Source organism: Miniopterus natalensis, chromosome 16 (assembly GCF_054644295.1).
Source record: "Miniopterus natalensis isolate mMinNat1 chromosome 16, mMinNat1.hap1, whole genome shotgun sequence".
Taxonomy (NCBI): Eukaryota; Metazoa; Chordata; class Mammalia; order Chiroptera; family Miniopteridae; genus Miniopterus; species Miniopterus natalensis.
Genome location: NC_142096.1, coordinates 52,508 through 73,501, shown reverse-complemented (window position 1 = coordinate 73,501; position 20,994 = coordinate 52,508). Strand labels below are relative to the sequence as shown.

General features: G+C 39.8%; 1 protein-coding gene across 1 annotated transcript; it reads right to left on the bottom strand.

Annotated features, from left to right (window-relative positions):
* Positions 1 to 211: 211 nt before the first annotated feature.
* On the bottom strand, positions 212 to 20,644 carry PIP4P2 (phosphatidylinositol-4,5-bisphosphate 4-phosphatase 2). The gene is made up of 7 exons (XM_016198946.2): positions 20,531 to 20,644; positions 15,778 to 15,926; positions 11,431 to 11,537; positions 10,346 to 10,469; positions 8,793 to 8,845; positions 1,787 to 1,877; positions 212 to 1,002 (listed from the first exon to the last, which is right to left on the bottom strand). The coding sequence occupies exons 1-7, from the start codon at positions 20,634 to 20,636 to the stop codon at positions 859 to 861; spliced, it is 774 nt and encodes a 257-aa protein (XP_016054432.2). The 5' UTR covers positions 20,637 to 20,644; the 3' UTR covers positions 212 to 858.
* Between the last annotated feature and the right edge of the window lie 350 nt (positions 20,645 to 20,994).

The window sequence follows — 20,994 nt, the reverse complement described above, 5'->3', positions numbered from 1 at the left end:
TCTTTGTTTAAATGATTAAGTATTATAAAAGTTATGTAAAATACTTCCTCCAGGCATTATAAAGAAGTACATACAGCTGATAAACATTAAAGTCATAAATCTAAACCAGAACTTTTATAACTAGTAAATAAAACAACAGACAAAAATAAAAGACAAAAGTCCTGTGATCTTTGAGGAAAAAACATTTATCCAATGTCATCTTTAACTGTGGACAAATAAGTATTTTAATTATTGTATTTTAAATCACTACCAAAATAGTGTATCTTTCTACAAACAACAAAAAACAAGCATACAGTATCTAGAAATGGTTTTTATCTGACAGGAATGTCAAGTCTTTGAAGGTACGCTCAAATTCTTTTCCTGAATAAGGTCACTATGATCTTAGGCTAAAGTTACAGTAAGCAGTTCACGCAAAATGCACATTGCTTAGTTTTAAAGCAGGCAATTTTGATAGTTTAATTAAAATGTAAGTATAAATGCAAAGCTATTGTAGAAACATTTATAAACACTTCTTGGGAATACTCACAGATCAGCAAGTAATGGAATACCTGATTTAAAAATGAAAGGTGATGTTAGATCTAATGCTTGTTGACAAATCCAAAAATATGTTTAAAAGACATAAAAGAACATGAAGACATGGCTTTGTTACTCAGAGCTTGAAAACTTAGCAGCCAAACAAACAATTATTTGCATATAATGTAGTGCAATGAGCATTTGTTCATAAAAGACTCCCAAAGTCTTGAAACTTTATACATAAACCAGATGGAATACATTAGGATAAATGATTTAAAGATGTCCAGAGCAGCTTATCCGGAACTGCTAGGTACTCTCACCTGCACCACTTACCCATAAGCAAGCTTATACAAAACTGTGTTCTGGATAACTCACTCTTATGGCTCCCCAGTAACAAGCTCGGATAAGGCAGATCAAGCCTAAGAGATAAGCAATCGCCCATGAAACATAGGTTGCATGAAATCGCCTTGCAAAATCTTGGGTGCCAACCTAAAATAGAAAGCAATATAATAAAAAAAGACTGGAAACTTAAAAAAAAATTATCTGCTTAGAGAACTTGTGGTTTTTCACATGTGATTTTTATGAACTATATCCCTGAGACCACAAAATCCCTATAAAGTATGAGTTGGTGTACTAGTGATTATCACTGACAGAATAAAATTATTAAGATGGTGCTGCTAGTTATAGTAGCTATAAATTTTATGAAGCAAGCAAAGAAACCCACTAAAACATGTTATCTCTGAAAGGAACTTAATCTGTATAATTCCACTTGGCTGGTGACATGGGGACAGGTGCAACAAAGGAGCATGGAAAGTAAACGGCAGCAAAAAGGATCAGCTCCTTCCTCTCCCTCAGCATAATCCCACACCAACTGCTTAGCTTCAACAAGCCACCCCCATATTGATAATAACCTCTGCTTCACTTGACTAAAGAGCAGAATGGTTTTCCAGACCTCCAAAGCTGATTGAGTATTGCTTTGGCTTTGGCCATGGTCAAATTGGTTCTGGCATTAGGTGAAAACAAATGGGCTGCTGTTAAATGGGTGGTAAAGTCCCCAATGCCAAGGACCTTTAGAGAAGTCCCAAGACACCATTTCCCTTGGATGGGTGAGCTCCACTAAAAACAGGTCCATGGGCTGAACTTCCAGTTGCCCATAGTCCTTCAGAAGGTTCTGGGCCTGGTATGCCAGGGAGGCACACTCTTCAGGCCTCACCATTTACTTGTGATAAAATTGAGAGGAAAGAATTCTGATAGTGAGTAGAGTAATACTCACAGTTAAGCCAACTCCAATGAAAATACACATCATTCCAATGGTAATATATGCACAGCAGCGTCTTCGTGGAAGAGCACAACCCACTGAGGAACTGCAAGTTCATGTGAGAGAGAATATTAAGCATTGACACAATCACTCTTCATTTCATCCTTCATTTCATCTGTAGCTTTAGTAACATGCTTTAGTAAAACAAGAGGAACCCAAAGAGGCCCACAGCAAGACACATAATAATTAAAATGCCAAAGGTTAAAGACAAAGAATCTTTAAAAGCAGCAAGAGAAAAGCATTTAGTTACCTACAAGGGAGCATCCATATGACTGTCAGCTGATTTCTCAACAGAAACTTTGCAGGTCAGAAGGGAGAGGCAAGAAATATTCAAAGTGATGAAAAGCAAGAACCTATAACCAAGATGACTCTACCCAGAAAAGCTATCATTTAGAATTGAAGGTCAGATAAAGAGCTTCTCAGACAAGAGAAAGCTAAAGGAGTTCATCACCCCCAAGCCAGTATTACAGGAAATGTTGAAGGGTCTTCTTTAAGAAGTAGCCAATAAACAAAAGAATCAGACAAACTAAATTGATCCAGAGACACTGAAGCATGCAACAGAGGGTCCCATCTCAGAGGGAAGAGGGAAGGGGGGTGGAGGATGGGAAGAGATTAACCAAAGAAGTTATATGCATATGTGCATAACCCATGGACACAGTCAATAACGGGGTGAAGGCCTGGCGAGGGGGTGGTAGCGAGGTGGAGGGGGTCAATGGGGGTAAAAAATGGGATACCTGTAATACTCTCAACAATAAAGATAAATTAAAAAAAAACACCCAATGGTGTTTTTCACAGAACTAGAACAAATAATCCATAAATTTATATAGAACCAGAAAGGTTGTAAATGAATATTGGAGCAGCTTTTCTGTGGGCCAAAAAATACAATTTAGTACATTAATTTCAGTGCATGAATTCTGCCCATTTGTCTCACAACTTAAATAGTCATTACCTCTGAGAAGTCTTCCCAGCAAAGAAATAACCTGCTGTCCCTCTACAACCCAAGTGCCATCTCATCACAGGGATGAGGCAATGACCAATCAGCACCTATTGTGTTGATAAAATCTCTTCTGTATGCAATATATAATATTGTTCTGCATGTGTGAAGACTTTACATATATTTGTGTTAAACTGTATGCTTCTGTTACCCGCCTTTTTATTTTCTCAATACTCTGTATGAGACTTTTCCCTGTTCATATGTGGAGACCTAATTCATTCATTTTCACAACTACCCTTCTTTATGTGAAAATACAGCTTTACTCTCCCTGTTGATGAACAGAGTTCTTAAAAATAATTTTTTGCTATTATAACAACACTGCTTTGAAACCATTTTAGCTTTCCTTATTTACATATGCAGGAATTTCTCAAACATATACCTAAAAATAGAATTGCTGGGTTGTATTGTAGTCATATCTTCAACTTAAATAAACATCAAAGTCATATCCCACCAAAATCTGTATGGAGCCCCCACTGCTCCCCTCACACCCTCACCAACATGTCCACACTTGGGGTTTTCTCATGTTTGACAATTTCATGAGTAGGAATGGTTTTGATATGTACATCTCTGATCTCTAGCCTGTTGAACGTCTTCTGAAATGCTAGTTGGCTATTGGTTTTCTTTTTCTATGAATCATTTGTTCACTTGTTTCTTTGTGTTCAGATGTCTTTAGCTTACTAATTCACAAATGGTATTTATGTAATCTGGATACTATTCCAGGCAGCTATAGTATCCAAGTGTGTTTAAAAATTCAGTTTTAATAACATCTTTTGATGAGTTTTACAAACAAAAATCAACGTAATGTAAGGTAATTCTCATGTAGTTAAAACCGCCAGTCTTTTCCGTTAAGGTTTGTGATTTTTTGGTGCCTTTTCTAGGAAATTATTTCCTACCTCTGCCATAAAAATACTTTTCTATCTTTCCTTATAAAAGTTATTAAAAATTTTGCTTTTTGTATTTATGTCTTGAATTACAAGACCATAGTCCTTACAATCATTTTCATTTTACATATTTTGAAGTTATATTATTTGGTGGATACAAGTTCAGAAGTTATATTTCTGATGAAGTGATCATAGTGATAACTCTTTTTACCCTAAAAAGTATGAGATAGAGTGCATGCTAGAATTGTGTAATAGCAAAATCCGGAATGCAGTAGCTTAAGAAGAAGTGTATTTCTCTTGCATGTAGGAACTGGAAGGTAAATACACAGTCTGGGGTTGATAGATGGTTCTGCTCAATGATCCCCTTGACTCATCACAGGGAACCAGTCTCCTGCTGCAGCCATCTCTTCCTGCCAGCTGTGGAGTTAAGCAGGTATCTTCCATGTTTACAGGCATGAGAAAGGGATTAGAAAGGTCATCCCAGGCCTAGCAGCATGAGATTAAGGGACAGAAGCAAGGAACTGTATTGTATATTTATGGAAGTAGAAGAATTTGTTGAGTCAAGGGTAGGAAGTTGTATGTAGAGGTGGAAGAAAACATAACAAAGATGCCACTGGAGATGCTAGGCAAATGCCTACACCTGGAGGGCTGTACACACCTTACTAAGAAGTTCGTAGTTTGATTTTGCATTTTTGGTAATGGGCCTGTAATAGTCCATGTGGTGTACTGATGTCATAAGTAGAAAGTGCCCTTCCTCAGGATACTTTATATACCACTAAGAGCCAAACCTAAGGTAACAATAGAAATAGCACTGCCATGGGTTGTACAGCCTGCACAATGGTACGCCATGGCCATTAATTTGGAAGCTACTAAAAGAGAAGCCAGAGATTTAAAAATCCATATTTGCTTTTGGGAACCATTACTCTAGCAAATGGATAGAGAACTGTAAGGTCAAAGGCCAGGAGATAGGTTAGAAAGCTCCTGCAGTTTTCCCAGTAAGAGGTCCTGAATGCATGAACCATGAGAATAAGAGAACAGGATTAAAATGCCAAGACGGAAGTGACAGGACTTGTTTCCAACTGAATGGGGAATAAAGGTACAGTCAGGCTTCTAGCTAGGCCAGTGGGCAGATGGGATAACACTCTAATATAGTGCTTAGCACTGCAGAGAAAACAAGCAGCGTGAAGACTGAGCAGATCCATTAGAATTTGCAGTTGGAATGTGAATTTTGTCAGAACCAATTCAGTGGCCTAGTGACTAATGGCACTTACTCCAGAGAGAATGGGGAGCCATGATCACATGAAAGGAAGAGACCTGCATCACTCTGAGAAACGGAAATGAAGTGAGCAGACAGAGATAGGTTTCTAAGAAAAAAGGGAGTTCACAGACAGCCTCAGTCATCTCAGAGAGACATGTGGCAACTCCTCTGCTGAGACAGAGTACTGGGCACAAGGGATGGGCATTTAAGAGGAACAATGACTATCTGGGGATGACTTCTTTGGGGAGTGGGGGAAGGAGTTGATCAAGAACCCTTAAATACCAAGCAAGGGTTTAGCCAAAGTTTAAAGCTGTACGTTTGTAAAGAGCTAATCAATGAAGTGTTCCAAAAAATGGATACACACTTTCAATGATTATAAAGTCAGTGTCTATTAACATACAGTTCATTTTCAAAATTTAAAAGAATCTACAGAAATGAATAATTTTTTCTGTCAATGTCTGTTTTCAAACTGATGACCATTCTGGTCTAAGCACTGCTGAGAACATGAAGTAATGCAATTGCAAACATCAAGGATCATTTCGTTTGTTATTTGTGTTCCCTCAATTCAAACCAGCTGTTGCCGGTTTTGTGCTGTAAACTTTATCTTTTATCTATCCCCATAAAAAAGTCTAGTGTATAAATTTTTTTTATTCAAAGCTTAGTCTGGCTTCACCCATTATTTCAAATCAGTTAAACTTGAAAAAGAGTGAAAATTAAGTGAGTTATCAGCTATTAGTGTGTATACATTTTGGGGGGACACCCTATTAGAGAATTTGTTCAGCTCTCAGTTATCCTGGGGTGAAGGAAGGACGAAGTCATGGCCACGTTGATCCACAACTGGTGATTTGAAAAGCAGGTGGTGAGTTTGACTGTCATGGATGAAGACAGACAATCTAGCCAACCTGGGATTCCTCTGTGTTTAATATGGTCATAATGAACTTACCATCTGTCTGCTGGACAGTTCTAGACCTTCAATTTCTTATCTTAGTGATAGCTCCATAGCTCTCAGATATGTCACCCTTGACCCCAATCTCTCTCTTATCCCTTCATGTTCAACCCCACCTACCCCATTTCCTTAGCACCTACACTGGCCCCTCTGTACATGCAGGTCCTCCCACAGGGCAACCCACCATCTTCTTCACCTCCCCCAAAACCCCACCCTCCTGGACACTTTCTTGCAGGTTCCCTTTCCCTCTAATCTGGATTAGGGGTTCTTCAGAGCAGAGAATCTGGGGCACCTCTATTCCAAAGCACTTAAGACTTTATGGTGATGGTTTATTCTCTTCTCTATACCCACAAGATGAAATTCCCTGAAGACAAGGTTATATCTTTTATTTCAAGCACAGTACCTAGCAGAGGACTGTTTATTGAATTCATGAATAATTATAGAATACTAAATAGCAAGACGAGAGTAAGAGTCTGCTGCTGTTCAAAACGATAGGAGGTGATCCACAAAGAAGTATATCAGTGATGTAGAGAAATGATATTTAATGATCATTATCATGGATTAAGTCACCGTTTATACTAGTCTTAGGCCTGTAATAACATTTGCATGGAAATGTAGCCTAGCTTGTGTTTCAGAATGCTAGGACTTCATCTCCTGGCCAGCAGGGGCCACAAGCCACCCAACTGAAAAGGAACCTCACGATCAGCTACCACAGCCCAGCAACTGCATGATTAAGTGGCGTGAAAAAAGGCTTCTTGGTTTCTGGAGCTCTGGGGGAAGCCTTCCCCACGTGTCTTGTGATATAGTTTCATAGTAATGATTTAGTAACTCCTCTAACTTAAAAATAATTTTAGAGTATTTGTTATTTGTGTTTAAAGAAGTAAAATTCTCTCTCAGGATCTTACTTCAAGACATGACTCAGCATTTTGTAATGAAGGAAAACATCTAAAGAGAAAGAAACCCAGAAACAGCCACGTGTGCTCATGTGACAGGATCTCTGCTCAAAGGATGCCTGAGCCCTCCCATGCTTCGCACGTGGCTCCAATTCCATCAGCATTCCCCGAATGATATTTAAGCTGACTTATTCCATGTGAAGTTCTATGTAAGCTGCTCCTTAAACAAGTGATAAAAGTTCTTCACAGTAACACACTGTCTTGTGATGTTTTAACCAATCATAGAGTATCTAGGCATTCAATACTTCTTTATTATTTGCAAAATATTGCCGCTGTTCTAAAATAATTAACCAAGCAAAGTCAGGTCAGCCAAGCCCCTGACGTCTCTAAGGTCCTCATCTGCACAATGAAGAGAGCGGCTCCTGCATTCCTGGGTCGTGGGCAGATCACAGCCAGTGCATCTGGGTCTATAAAGCAAGTCTCATTGTGCTCGGCACAGAGGCTGCGAAGCACAAGAAGTCTTTTTTTTTTTTTTTTTTTTAATAGAAATTTTAAATCCAGTTTAGTGTTCTCAGTGACTATATCTGCAATAGATTTCTTAAGTTTTGTGAAAATGTGGCTAATGCACAGAAATATGGATCATTCACATACATAGTCACTTACTTGTGTGGGGGGGTATCCTTCGAGTGTCTATATATTTTTCAATATACTCATTTGTAGTTATTAACTTTGCCTCTCCATGTACAGACTTCTACTGGATTCAACAAAGTTAAGAATTCAGATGATTAATTTCACAAATAAGTAAAAAAAGAAAATATTTGTTCCTTTAAAGCTAGAAATATGCTGTAAAGAGTTATTCTCTCAGGGATATATTTAGTTGAAATCAGTTTTAGCAGAAACAAAGGGATACATTTTGTTACATATATTGTACTTCTCAGATACTTTTTAATTCCCTTTTTCTAGAAATTATTGCTAGAATTTCACTATCAAAATAGATAAGGTATTTATATCATACTAAAGATCTCACAAATTAAACTATGAACTCATATTTTCAATTTTCATCATTGAATTGTCAAAACATTCCAGTTTAATTCCCTTAGCTCAAGTTATAATTCACATCCATATATGTAGAGACTAGTAATTTTTAAATTAAAATTTCATTATCAAAATAGATGCTGTGCAGTATATTGTTAATCCAGCAGGCCTGCAACTGCGGTCCTTAGAAAGGTCTAGAAAGTTCCTACCATTCCCTAACTAATCAGAGTGGCTTACCATGCCTAAATTGTGCTAACAACATGGTTAACATGAGCCTCTCTGGTAGATAACATTTTACATGTGTTGTAATGATTTGTTGCTGGAGGAACGAAGGGGGTCCTGTGTGACTCCACTGGAAGAGAATGGGAGACTTTGCCCCATGTGCCTTTTTCTGTTCCTGATTTGTTTAGTATACTTTCACACTAATAAAGTATAGCTGTGAGTACAAACATATACTAGTAATTCCTATTAGTCCCCTGAGAAAATCATGGAATCTTGGGGTGACTTGGGGACACCAAGGCTGCCATAAAATGTCTTTGATCAAAATATCTTCTATTTTTTCCCATTGTTATATTGCCTTTAGGCAGATGAGAAAAGCTAACAAGTACCTTTTCTCCTAAATGACAGCCCATTTAAACATACATTTTATATTATTTGTAATAGATTGTAACCTCTTAGGACATTTGAAAATGCTCACCAGGTTACTGATAATTTTAGTCATTTCATAGAAATTGATTTCCTTTTAGAGAGTGCTAATTAAGCCCAACTTAAATTTTAAAATGAAATATATTGAAGTTTAAAGATTTCTTTTTTTGTATTGAAAAGTATAAATATATTAAGCATTTATTCAATCCATGGCATCTCTTAAAATTAGAATCTACTGAAATGAGAAATCTGAAATCTCACTTATTCTCAAGTACTTCCCAGCTGCACTTCCAATGGCAGGGAACTTACATTTTTTTGCAGTGTGGGCATTTTGCCAGAGTGTTGAACCTCAGTTCCATCCACTGTAAAATAAACAAAGAGAGGAATTGAAAAGGAAAACAACAGAAAACTATCCAATCTGATGTTTCTCTTAGTTCAAATGTCACCCAGGATCACAGCAGAAGCAACCACCTTCTCATGGTTGGAAAAGCTTCCCGCCTGACAGTCTCCCTCTGCCTTAAAATAAACTTTGGGATTCCCATCTGAAACAGTTCCCATGATTTTTTCCAAGGTTCTGACGCAAGCTGGGTTTGCTTTACAATGAAAACTGAATGTACTGCTATAATTAGGGTCATTTCTTTCAGATTTATGTCTCAGTTCACTCCTAGGGGATAGAAACATTTCATGTGCCTTCAAAATTTTTTTTCCTTTAAATCTTGAGGACTAGACTTTTAAATATATGAATACTTAGATTCATTACTGAAATGCAGCTACTTATTCTATTAATTAAACTCACAAAGTCAAAAAACCAACAAAATATTTTCAATGCTATTGAACTTTGTAACTTGTCTCGATTGTGTTTAGACCTTGTAACTTAAGGGGAAACAAGGTAGGGGATAAGCAAACGAATGATCCTAACAGGTAAAAGCTTGAAGGGCAAAGAACATCCTCCAAAGGGTATGGCTGTTCGTGACCAGCTTGGTAATGAGAATAAGGCAGAGTTCTCAAGTGGGAATTAAGAACTCTGCAGTCTGTTCATTCTTTCCGTACTGAACATCCCCCATCCGCTCAAGACTCTACAGTAATAGCCACCCTGTAGGTACACACTGCATCCCCCAACCACCAGACAGTGTTCTCCAGGGATTTTGAAATCAACCTCAAGTGTAATATATTAACCCAGAACATCCTTTCCTGCTGAAACAGTAAAGCTTCTAATCATAATTACCACACCAATATGCGACTATGACTCACTCACCTGCACTGAATATTAAGTACGAAAGAGGCAGCTTTAGAAGTTAATCTCTGACTTGCATATCACTTTAGTGATTTTCATCTAGAAAGAAAATATCTAAATGCATACTTTTTTAGGTACTAAAAATCATGTCATAAACATAGCTATCTAATTTCTCAACTTGGATCATTCTCTAGGATTCACTACCAGGTAATTTCGAAAATTTCAGTGGAATCATTTTTAATAGTCTTTGTTTTAATTGTCTTTCTCCTCCTATTAGATCAGAAAATCCATGAGGGCAGGAGTGTGCTGCCCTGAAGAGGCGAGGGCAGGGCAAGACTCTGCCACTCACCAGGCCAAGGAGAATGGGATGTTCCTCCTTAGCTGACCCAGAGAGGCCCCTTTTGACACATGAACCAAGCAGAGGATGCACTTTTATATAATTCACAGCAGATGCAGTGTATTCTAGCTGTACCTCTGATTAACAGTCTTTCTTAAAAAGGCTCCATTTTAATCTTTTGATCAGTTTACACGGGACAAAACTGTAAGACCACAAGCAGTGGTGATATCCATGTGATCAGGACCAACACTTACAGGTTGATGCCGCTGCAACAAATGTCTGGTTACTTACCAGGAACGTGTTTCCACAGTGTCCACACACGACCCTCGTACCTTCTGGCTGGATTGGCAACGCAGGTTGAGCTGGTTGCTCTTCAGAAATAAGCATTACTGGGCCAAGGTTAATTATGCGTCTACTGTGGAAAGAGAAAGGAAACTTCATTATCTCACCAATGAATGGGCTGGCAAAACCTGCAATGTGTGACCAAAAACATAGAATACAGCACTGAAAATAGGTTACATTAACTGTTTTAAAAATTAGGTTAATAAGTGAATTAAGTGTCAGGCTTTGGAGCCAAAATCACAGAAAGCAGCACTAGTCAACGTTAGGGGGGAAAAAACACACAAAAAAACTTGGGAACTATTTAACTGCTGTTTGCAAGTTCTTCTAAGTTCAAGTCAAAAAATAGCTCTTATTCTTTATCTAGGAAGACAACTGAGTTTGGCAGGAGACTAAACACAGTAAAATATCCTGTATCAAACAGGAGTGTGGGCCCCAGAGGCATCAAGGTGCCGTGTCACAACCACAGTGCTCTGACAGGTTGGTATTCCTTGATGTCTACTTAGTCCTTTCAGACAGGGTTGCAAATAATTCATGTACTGGTCCAAAAGGCAGAAACCATAGAAAAAAAAGTAAAGGTCTTGGTGTTCTACAATCTGGGTGCATCCATGGTGGCATTTGGCATGGGCAAGCAACTCCAGGATGTTTTATACTGATTATGCTCGCAAAAATTAGTGCAGCACGTGGCAGGTACACAATGACGATTGAAACATAAAGCACTTTGAGATTAAGATGAACTGTGAGAAAGGCAAACAAATTAGTTATATTTAAATAAGTTTAACAAGTAACTGATTTATTACAGTGCATCAAGTATGTCATAACATCAAGAAAACTTCTATTGCTCATTCTGGAATATCATATCTTGAAATGACCATTAATTTCAAACTAAGTACATCATTCCTTTAACAAAGAGAAATAATCTAGGTCCTATAAAGACTCTGAGAACAAAGACTGTTTAGAACAATGCCTGGCATATATGAGCCTTTAATAAACACTTGTTGAATCAACGAATGAATGAAAGAATCTTCATCTCTTACCAGTTGGGTCTTGGACAGCCTATTCGCCGAGATGTGTCCTTACAAATGAGGAGACAATTACAAGGGCATCTAACATATTTCTTCCCTGTTGGGGGATTTTTGATTGGCTAGATAAGGGAAGGAGATGCAAACACAGAAAATTAACCACAGTACAGAATGCTGAAGCTTGTTTGTTTATACAAAAACAATAATTCCTTATAAACTAAGGCTAGTGCTACCAAAGCACAGATTAAGGAGAAGTGCGTCATAAGTGCTTTCAAATAACTCCAGTGTTGGCAAGCACTCCATGAAGTCTGGGACCTGTAGAGATTTAATAATGAAGGATATATTTCAAAACTAGTTTGTAAGGCCTTTTAATATGGGATGAATATTTAGTGCACACCGAGTTATTTTCCCTTCAAAGTTCACAAGACAAGGTAATTTATCGCCCGGCCAGGCGCAAGCATTCCCCGGAGGCTCCTGTGCCTGCCCAGGACGCAGGCTCAGTGAGAACAGTGGGCAAAGAGGACTTGACAAGTCTGAACTTTTCCTGAACTCTACTCACTAGAATCTCAGAAGTGATTAATTTTATGACATCTTTTAACTTAAATGCTTTTTTGTTTTTAACCCTCACCCAAGGATGTTTTCTCCATTGCTTTTCAGAGAGAGTGGGAGGGAGGGAGAGAGAGAAACACTGATATAGGGGAGACACATCGACTGGCTGCGTCCTGCACACACCTCAACCAGGGCCGGGATGACCCTGCAACCAAGGTATGCGCCCTTGACCGGAATTGAACCCTGGACCCTTCACCCCACGGGTTGACGCTCTAACCACTGAGCCAAACCGGCTAGGGCTTAACTTAAAAATAATTTATAATAAGCTCTAATACTAGCATTTATTTTTTTAAATTTTACAATAAATTTAAAAGCAAGAATAAATAACACCAAAGAAAGGTCTTCCTTCAATACTAGGACCTAAGCTTGTTAAAGTAAATACCCATGATGCACTGAGAGGAGCAGAACATCACTCCTGTGGCACAACTGCCAAAATGTGTAACCCAACTATAACCATGAGGGAACATCAGATAGACCCCAACTCAGGAACGTTTTACAAAATATCCCTCCTGTACTCTTCAAAAAATGTCAAGACAATAAGAGACAAAGAAAGACTAAATTTCTGATAAAGGGAAATGGAAGAAACATGATAACCAAATGCAACATGTAATTCTATATTGACTTCTGGACCAGATTTTTTTTCAACGGAATAACTGGACAAACAAATTAGGTCAAAAGATTAGATAACAGTATTGTATCATTGTTAATCTCCTGCATCTGATAATGTACTGGAATTATGTAAGTGAATGTCTTATTTAAAGAAATTCACACTAAAATGTTTAGGGTAGATGAGCATCATGACTGCAATTTCCTTAAAAGGTTATGAAAAAAGATTATTTCTTTATCTAGAAAGAGAAAGCTAATATGGCAAGATGTTAACATGAGAGGATTGTGCATGAAGAAACTGTGAGAATTTTCTGTACCATCTACTATTATTTTCATAACCCTTCTGTAAGTCTAAAACTTATTTTAAAAAGACTTTTAGCCCTGGCCTGGTAGCTCCGTTGATTAGAGCATTGTTCCAAGACGCCAAAGTTGTGGGTTCGATCCGCAGTTGGAGAACATGCAAGAATCAATCAATGAATGCATAAATAAATGGAACAACGAAGTGATGTTTCTCCTTCCCTCTCTCTCTCTCTTTCTCTCACAAACACACACACACACACACACACACACACACACACACACTCACTCCTACTTCCCTTTCCAATTCTATCTACTGAAAGAAAAATGACTTTGTTAGCCTTGTTTTGTTAGCCTTGTTGTGTGGTTTTGTTGTTGTTGTCTGGGTTTTTCCATCTCCACAGGAATATCAGGTTCCTCTCAGAGGTGGTTGATGCTAGAAGAATGAACCACAGTAAAACTGAGCTGTTCTGTTCTGTTCAATCCATTATATCTGTTCTCATCAATCTAGAATTTCTCCAGTGATGCATCCAGTTGCCTAACACCTCCTCAATTCATAAATTTAAGATCAAATTACACAAACTTTAGAAAGTCTGATGCTATTATGCTAAAGTGCTGCAGGTCTTTTCTTTCCTTTCCCTGTAACGTTACTGATTCCACACAAGGCAATCTGATTGGGTACTATTCATTTTCTCTGGGATATTTAGAGTTATTTATACTTCTTTATATAACAGGGTCAGTAATGATATAAAATTTTCAGCACAATTTCCTTTATGTCCAGAAGTAACCTATTTGTAGTCAAATTCTCTTGATCCTGTACAAACTCATGACTTCTAAGTAGCCAGACTGAGGATGGGGGCAAATCCATAGTGTTTTTGAGATTCCTGCCTAAACGACCTAGTCTGTTTTGTTTACTTCCAAGTGCAAGTGTGAAGTTTTAAAACTCCTGTTTTTCCCACTTATTTAAGAAGAAAAGTTTTTTTCTGGGTGGAGTGATGTGTATTTGGTTTGATATAATTTCAAATCCACCTGTTTATGACTTAGGGGAAGTTGTTTTAATCTACTTGTTTATGACAAAGACCTAAAAAGGTTGTTTTTGGAAGTGAAGTGGTGTCAGGATGTCATTACCTCCTCTGTTGCTGTGGGGAAGCCCCAGCAGCTCAGGTGTTGAGGGCCTGCTGGGGCTCATCCGCACGACCAGGTAGAGAAGTAACTATGGCAAGGGGACCTTTAGACTAAATACTGAGGGTTTGTGAAGACTATTGGAGAGCTTTGGTCTGGGCACTTTGCTGACCTAAACAGTTCTCAGAACATCCAGAGACATTTGCTCCTGCCGGGGCCAAGGTGACCCTTTAGTGGGCAGCGGCTCTTCACCATGCATCAGTCCTGGAGTGATAACCCCAGAGCAGCCTTGGTTCCCTAGTGACATGATCTAGCAACAAGGGACTTGGATTTTGGTGCTGGCAGCTGGAGGTCAGGTGAAGTGGCTCCCCAGCCCCTATAAGACGGCCCACTTTTGTGAAATCTGGATTTTATCCCTTTGGTCTCCTCTTGTCTGGAACAATAGTGTGACTGACCTGTCACTTGTTTGGACTATGTTATTTCTGTACTGGCTTATTAGAAGACAGTGTCTTGTATACTGCTGGCTTGTGAATTTTCTTCTAATCACTGACCTGTGATACGTGAATTGCTGGCAAAGACTGTATCAGTTTCTGAGTATAATTTTGCTGAATCTCCCAAAACAAAACCAAAACAGTAGAGGAACAGGAGGGAGAAAACCACTTATATCAAATCCAAGGAAATCTTTAAGGCACTGGTATTTTTTAAATTACTATTTATGTCTAACAACTTGTATTTGCTTTTCAACTCTACAAAACACTAATGAGGTTAATGCTAATTAAATTTACTACTAAGTGTTCAACTTAAAAAAAATAGCTGGTTTTATACAAAAATATTTACAATGGGATATTTTGATTTGTAACTTAAGGTTTTAGTTTATGATTTTTATATAAAACATGTAAAGCCCAGCATCCATGTTTTATGGGTTTTAGAGACACAATAATCACTGGCTGACATTTTTTTGACTTTTCTAAAGAGGAAAAAAATACAAATAACACAAATTAAATTACTATTTAATTGCAGATTTTGAGAGAGATTGGCATTTTAAAAATAAATCTTAACCATAAAAGCAGAAATATAGTTAATCTAACCAGTATACAGTTTACCAGTTTATTACTTGAAACTGAAAATTTTACTTAAAATTTAGTTGTTCTTTGCAAAGTTCAGCTAAAAAAAAAATATTGCCCTTCAAATTTTTGGACATTTTACTAAATTAATATTAAGTAAATGGAATAAAATACCATGCAATTTATAAACAATTTGACACAGAAGTCAATAATAAATTCCTAATCTGAAAGGCCATACTGACATCCTATAGACATAAAATAAGTTTAAATAATTTTGCACATAAGTACCAAGTGCACACTTGTGGTGAACCTCAGTATATTTTCACTTTAGTGGAAATGAGAATGGATTTCACTGTGATGTGAGTAGACACTGAAGATAATGACAAATAACTGTCTATGTTCAGTTTCTTTTAGAAAGTAAGGAGCCAAAGGCCATTATATTTAAACTCGCTATGACATTTTCGTAAGGAAGTGAGCTTTAAACAACTGGAGGCATCCCTATCTGCCAAGAGAAACAGAGCCGAGAACAGAAAGAGGGTGAAAAAATATGCCATGTCTGTGTCCAGCCCACACCTACTCTTAAGTTACATCATTGGAACATTTCCTTGAGGGAACAGATGTCAGTTAACAATTGACGCTTTTATTAGTGGAAATCTCCACTTACTGTAGCTTCATTGCAAACTGTGCACTTAACCACATGCTGGTGAAGCTTGCCGTCCAAGTTGATGAGCGACTGGCACACGCGACAGTTTATTACGGGAATGCCACTGGCGTCCGGACTGACAATGGCGGTGTATGGAGGGGGCAGTTCTGCTGAAAAGACACCATCATCGAGTCAGTCACATACAGTATGGCTGGTTTGAGCACAGGAAACTATCAAAAATGTCTCCTGTTCTTTGAGTGATATGTATAAAACTAGTCAATTTATTGTAATTTCAGAGCAGAAACACACATGGGAGTGTCTTGAGAAGTAGAATAATTCCTAACTCTACAAATAAAATACAAATTGTTTTTCCAAGATCTACCCCAATGCCCCAGTTCCTGTTTGCAAACCTATACCCCAAACATCAACTGCCTTCCTATGTGCAAACCCATAGGGCTAGTATTGGAAAAGTGATGATTTACACCTAAAGTAAAAAATCTTACACTAATGATCTGACTACTAAGAAATAGAAACATTCAACGAAAGCAAAGTTTTTAAATAGCTTATAAACATACACATAAGTCGTGTAGCTGTCTTGCTGAGTTCGTACTGGAACCAGTATACTAACGGCTGGCTATGACAAACAAAATAGAATTTTGGTGTCAGTCAAGGAAAGACAAAAATGAACCTAGGAAAAATAAACTTATCAATACGGAGCAAAGCTAATTTGGATGGAACCATGTTAATTTCAGGCAGCAAAACCCTGTGAATTTTTTCTCTAAAATTTGTACTGCATAACTTACAATCTTAAAAAAAGGCTTCAATGATAAAATATGCCCAAATCTACTATTTTGGAAGTGTTAGAAGTGGATGGGGAGGGAGAAGGAATACCAAGTGAGGGTTATAAATCTAAAATTGGGAGATTGTAAATTCCATGAGGCTCTCTTGGGGCTGGTTTACCAGCTCTGCTATAGTGTCTGGCCTCTGACAGATGCTAAGTACGTATTGTTTGGAAGGATGAATGAAAGGATAAATGAATTAGTGAGAGACTGAAATTTATCAGGCACATGTCTTTCTCTTGGGAAAGTAACATTAAGCCTTACAGAAGAGCTGGGTCTGAGCAGGGGAGTCAGCTTGACTGAAAAAAGGGCTCTTTTCCACACAGAAGAATGCACTCCCCAAACCATGCACAGAGAGGGGACACGTGGGCCACCAGAGGAATGGAATCCATTCAGGAGAGCAATAGAATGACAGATGTTGCTGCCTAATTGATACCATAAACAATGTTCTCAGGCCTATTATTTCAATGTTCCGCCCATTACTTTAGCCCTAAGCAAATTTAGACATATATCCTTGTCCTTTATTTCAAGGACACCTTCACTATATGCTGTTATAAAGGACTTGTAATTCCAGAAATTTATTCCACAGTTAGTAAACCTACAATAATTAGCAATAGATTGTTCACGTGGTCTCTTTTCAGGTTAAAAGGGTCAGCAGATCACCATTGTACCTATTTTAAATTTCTGCCCTGTACTAGATAGACTGGACAACAGAAAATAAGTATGTCTTTCAGGGATTAGTAGAAACTAGCTTTTAAACGGTGCTAATTCCTGACTCAAAATTCCACTGTGGTTCACCAAACAAAGAAAAGGCTCATGGCTACTAGATCATAGGTGATGGCTTACCCCAGGCCCAACTCGCAGTGGTCCCAGTAGACCTGAGGACCACTCTGAAGTTATGTTCCTGGTTCCTGAATATATGATTGAGACAGACATTCTTGACCACCAGCAAAATACCCCTGTTGGTTCTCTGGCCCACGGGTCAAGGTAGGTAGGTTCACAGAGAGGTCCCTGGAAATTCTACCAAAAGCAATGCCACATCCCTGGAGGAGTGCAGAGATTGGTTCCACTACAAAAGATCTGAGAGATGTGGGAGTGATATACCTCTCATGTCTTCATTCTGCTGGCTGGTTTTCTCCAACAAAGTGAGAATTCACTGTAATCTTACCGTGCACTGTGTGTGGTGTGCACTGTCATGCCTTCCTGCCAGTCCACACCCAACCTTAAACTCCGCAATGACGCGGGGAGGTTCAGAAATGAAAAGGGTACCCTAATATATTCAAGGACTCTCTGTGCACTGGATTGAATGTTTGTGTTCCCTGAAAAAGTGACACATTCATCTCCTAACCCCCCCACGTGATGGTTTTGGGAAGTGGGGCCTCTTGCAGGTGATCGGGCCATGAGGGTGGAGCCCATGAACAGGACCAGTGCTCCTCTGCCTTTTTCTAATCCTCACCCAAGGATGTTTTTTCCATTGAGTTTCAGAGAGTGGAAGGGAGACACAGACACAGAAACAATGATGTGAGAGAGACACATCGACTGGTTGCCTCCCACACACGCCCCAACCAGGGCGGGGATCGAGCCGCCACCAAGGTACCTGCCCTTGGCCGAAACTGAACTCGAGACTCTTCAGTCCACCGGCCAACACGCTAAGCACTAAGCCAGATTGGCCAAGGCTCCCTTGCTCTCTTCCTACCATGTGAAAATCTGTCAAAAAATGCAAATATAATGCCTTTACTTCACATTTAAGCTTCTTGCTTCCTAGGTATAATGCCATATGAAATTAGTTTCAAATTATTTAACCTGTCTCTTTTTCCAGTTAGGAAGAAAAGTTATTCTACCATAAGGCGGAAAGAGCTTTTTGCTAAACTAATTGTCAAAAACAAGACAACAGGCCCAAAATGGAGTTATTTACACTAAGTCCCACGACACCAAAAGGAGACTTAATCACATTTTCAGCCTCTCCCAGAGATGGAATCTTAAACCAGTCAGTGAGGAGCTATGTGTTCAGCACTGGTCACAACCAATCCACGTTTTACAGTGTGACTTCCCTGTTCCCTCTTCCTTCTGCCTATAACAGTCTTTCGTTTGCTACAGCTCCTGAGAGCTCCTTTCTATTGGCTAGATGGGATGCTGCCTGAGTCATGAATCATTGAATAAAGCCAATATCTAAAATGTACTCATTCCGATTTTGTTTTTTAACACATTCAATTTCTTTGGTTCTTAAAAGTTTTCTGGAATGAAACTTCTTTTTCTCAGCAGCTGAACTGAAACTTGTACCTTACTGTATAGTTTGAGGAGTCTTGTCAGATTAAACAAATATATGTCAAATGATGAAGTCTACAGGCAGATCTATGAGTATGACCATTTGGTGATAATCTAGCCAGTGTTTGATAAAAAACATAGAAGCAACATAGAGGACATGAAAATCTATTATTGGACAGTTGTTTAAATCCAAACTCTGCTTCTTAACAAATTGTTAAATATTTTGTTTTAAAAGGGTGACTTGATAAAGTTGAAACATTCATTGATAAGTAGTTAAACCTATTCTAGACTGTAATATTTAGATAACAGTGAAATATTATCAAATTTGCTACACCTGGTATCCTCTGGCAGAAGTTTACTGCTGACCAAAAGCACAGTTTGTACGCTTTCTTGGGTGAGCCTCTGTTCCATTTAGCATCTTATTTCTGAACTCACTGATCATGCTGAACTCTTCATAGCTAAATGCCTTTTCCCTCTCCCACTTCTTGTTAAGTGTGGATTAAGATATCTATTGTTGCTTTTCCAATTATAATGTTTTAAGTAAAAAATTTTAAAATACTAGACAAGTTTAACCTGCTTTACAGCCACTCCAGTTCCAGACTGGAACTTGGAAAAAGTGTGTACAAGAAACATGACCTGCCCATACTGTCAAAAGCATTAATGTCCGCCTCCTGGGTTTTTAAACTCCTCACTTTCAGCTAAAACAGAGAGATGCACTTAAGCTACATTTATAAGAGCCATATTTGACCAATCTTCTCACTACTCTTAAGTGTTTTTTTTTTAATTTTTGCCTTCCACTTCAATACTCCTGACCCCACCTTATTTCTCCCAAAGAAATCAACTAAAAGGCTTAGAACAAAGATCTTTGAATGAGTTTAAAAAACCCCCCTTCTTTCTCCAGGTCCCATAGCTATTAAATCTTTTTGGATTCTATCTAGAGAATAAAAGTGTATAGAAATATGTGCAGTACTAACTTGGGTTACTTATTAAAAGTTAATTTCTATCTCACCAAATACACATCAAGAATATCCCATTTTCCCTTCCCGCCTCATTCACAAGCTAACACATACGGTTCAGAAGCAGGGGTAACAGGGCAGGGCAGGGATTTCAGGCCTGTTAGGAATACGGATTTATTCTATCCCTTTGTTAAGGCAATTCCTTGACCGAACAGGGCACTGATGGGAGATGCACATTTTCAAACTCAGCCTTTTCAAGGACAGATGCCAAGGTGAGCGGTGCGCCCAGGGCTCCTCTGCTGAAAGGGTTTGTGAATGACTGTGAAAGACCAGCACCACCTCCCAGCTGCATAGGTCTGCGCCTCTGCTCTAAAGCAGAGAAGCCCAGCCCCGGAATTCATGCCACATCCTACCTGGGTCACATAGGGTGGCACGCGCACACACACAGACACGCACAGACACAGGCACACAGACACACACACACAGACACAGGCACACAGACACACTCACTCACACAGGCACACACACACACACACACACACACACACACCACACCCACACTCAGGCACACACACCACCCCACCCCACCCCAGGAAGCCTGGGCAGCATCCCTCGCCTCCCGCCCAGGGGCAGCTCCCTCCGCAGCCGCAGCCCAGCCCCTGCGGGTGGAGACGGTCCCCACGCGCGGGGCGGGGAGGCCGACGCTGGCCTTACCTCGGGGGCTGCTTTCTTGCAAGTACGGCGGGGCGGTGGGGGTGGCGTTTCCCGAGTGGGGGGCTGACAGCAGAGGCGAGCGCTCGTCCGCCCCATCAGCAGCCATGACTGCGGCAGCGGCAGCGGCGGGGCCCGGCCGGACGGCGGGGCTGCGGCTCCAGGGGCGGCGCCGGGGCTGCGGCCGCGCTGCGCTCCAGGCGGACTTGTCACCCGGCGGAGGGCGGGTGGGGGAGCGCCCCGGGGAGCAGACCCCGACGGGAGGGGCCGGAGAGAGGTCGGAGGAGGGGCGGGGCCGGGGGCCGGGAGGAGGGGACCCGGGAGGAGGGGACCCGGGAGGAGGGGACAGGGAGGAGGGACCGACCTTGGGCGTGAGCAGGGCCGGCCCGCACCCTCCTCTCCTCCCCGCACCCGGAGTTTCCCAGCTGAGGAGGGAGGCACTGCCCAGGGGCGGCCGCAGCACCCCA

What these genes read in the sequence shown, in the direction of transcription:
- PIP4P2 (XM_016198946.2), bottom strand. Translation starts at nt 20,636, where the DNA reads ATGGCTGCTGATGGGGCGGACGAGCGCTCGCCTCTGCTGTCAGCCCCC. An exon ending in GCAAGAAAGCAGCCCCCGAG is followed by an intron (nt 15,927 to 20,530) that starts GTAAGGCCAGCG and finishes GTGTCTTTTCAG; the next exon opens with CAGAACTGCCCCCTCCATAC. An exon ending in ACTGTGGAAACACGTTCCTG is followed by an intron (nt 8,846 to 10,345) that starts GTAAGTAACCAG and finishes TTTATTTTACAG; the next exon opens with TGGATGGAACTGAGGTTCAA.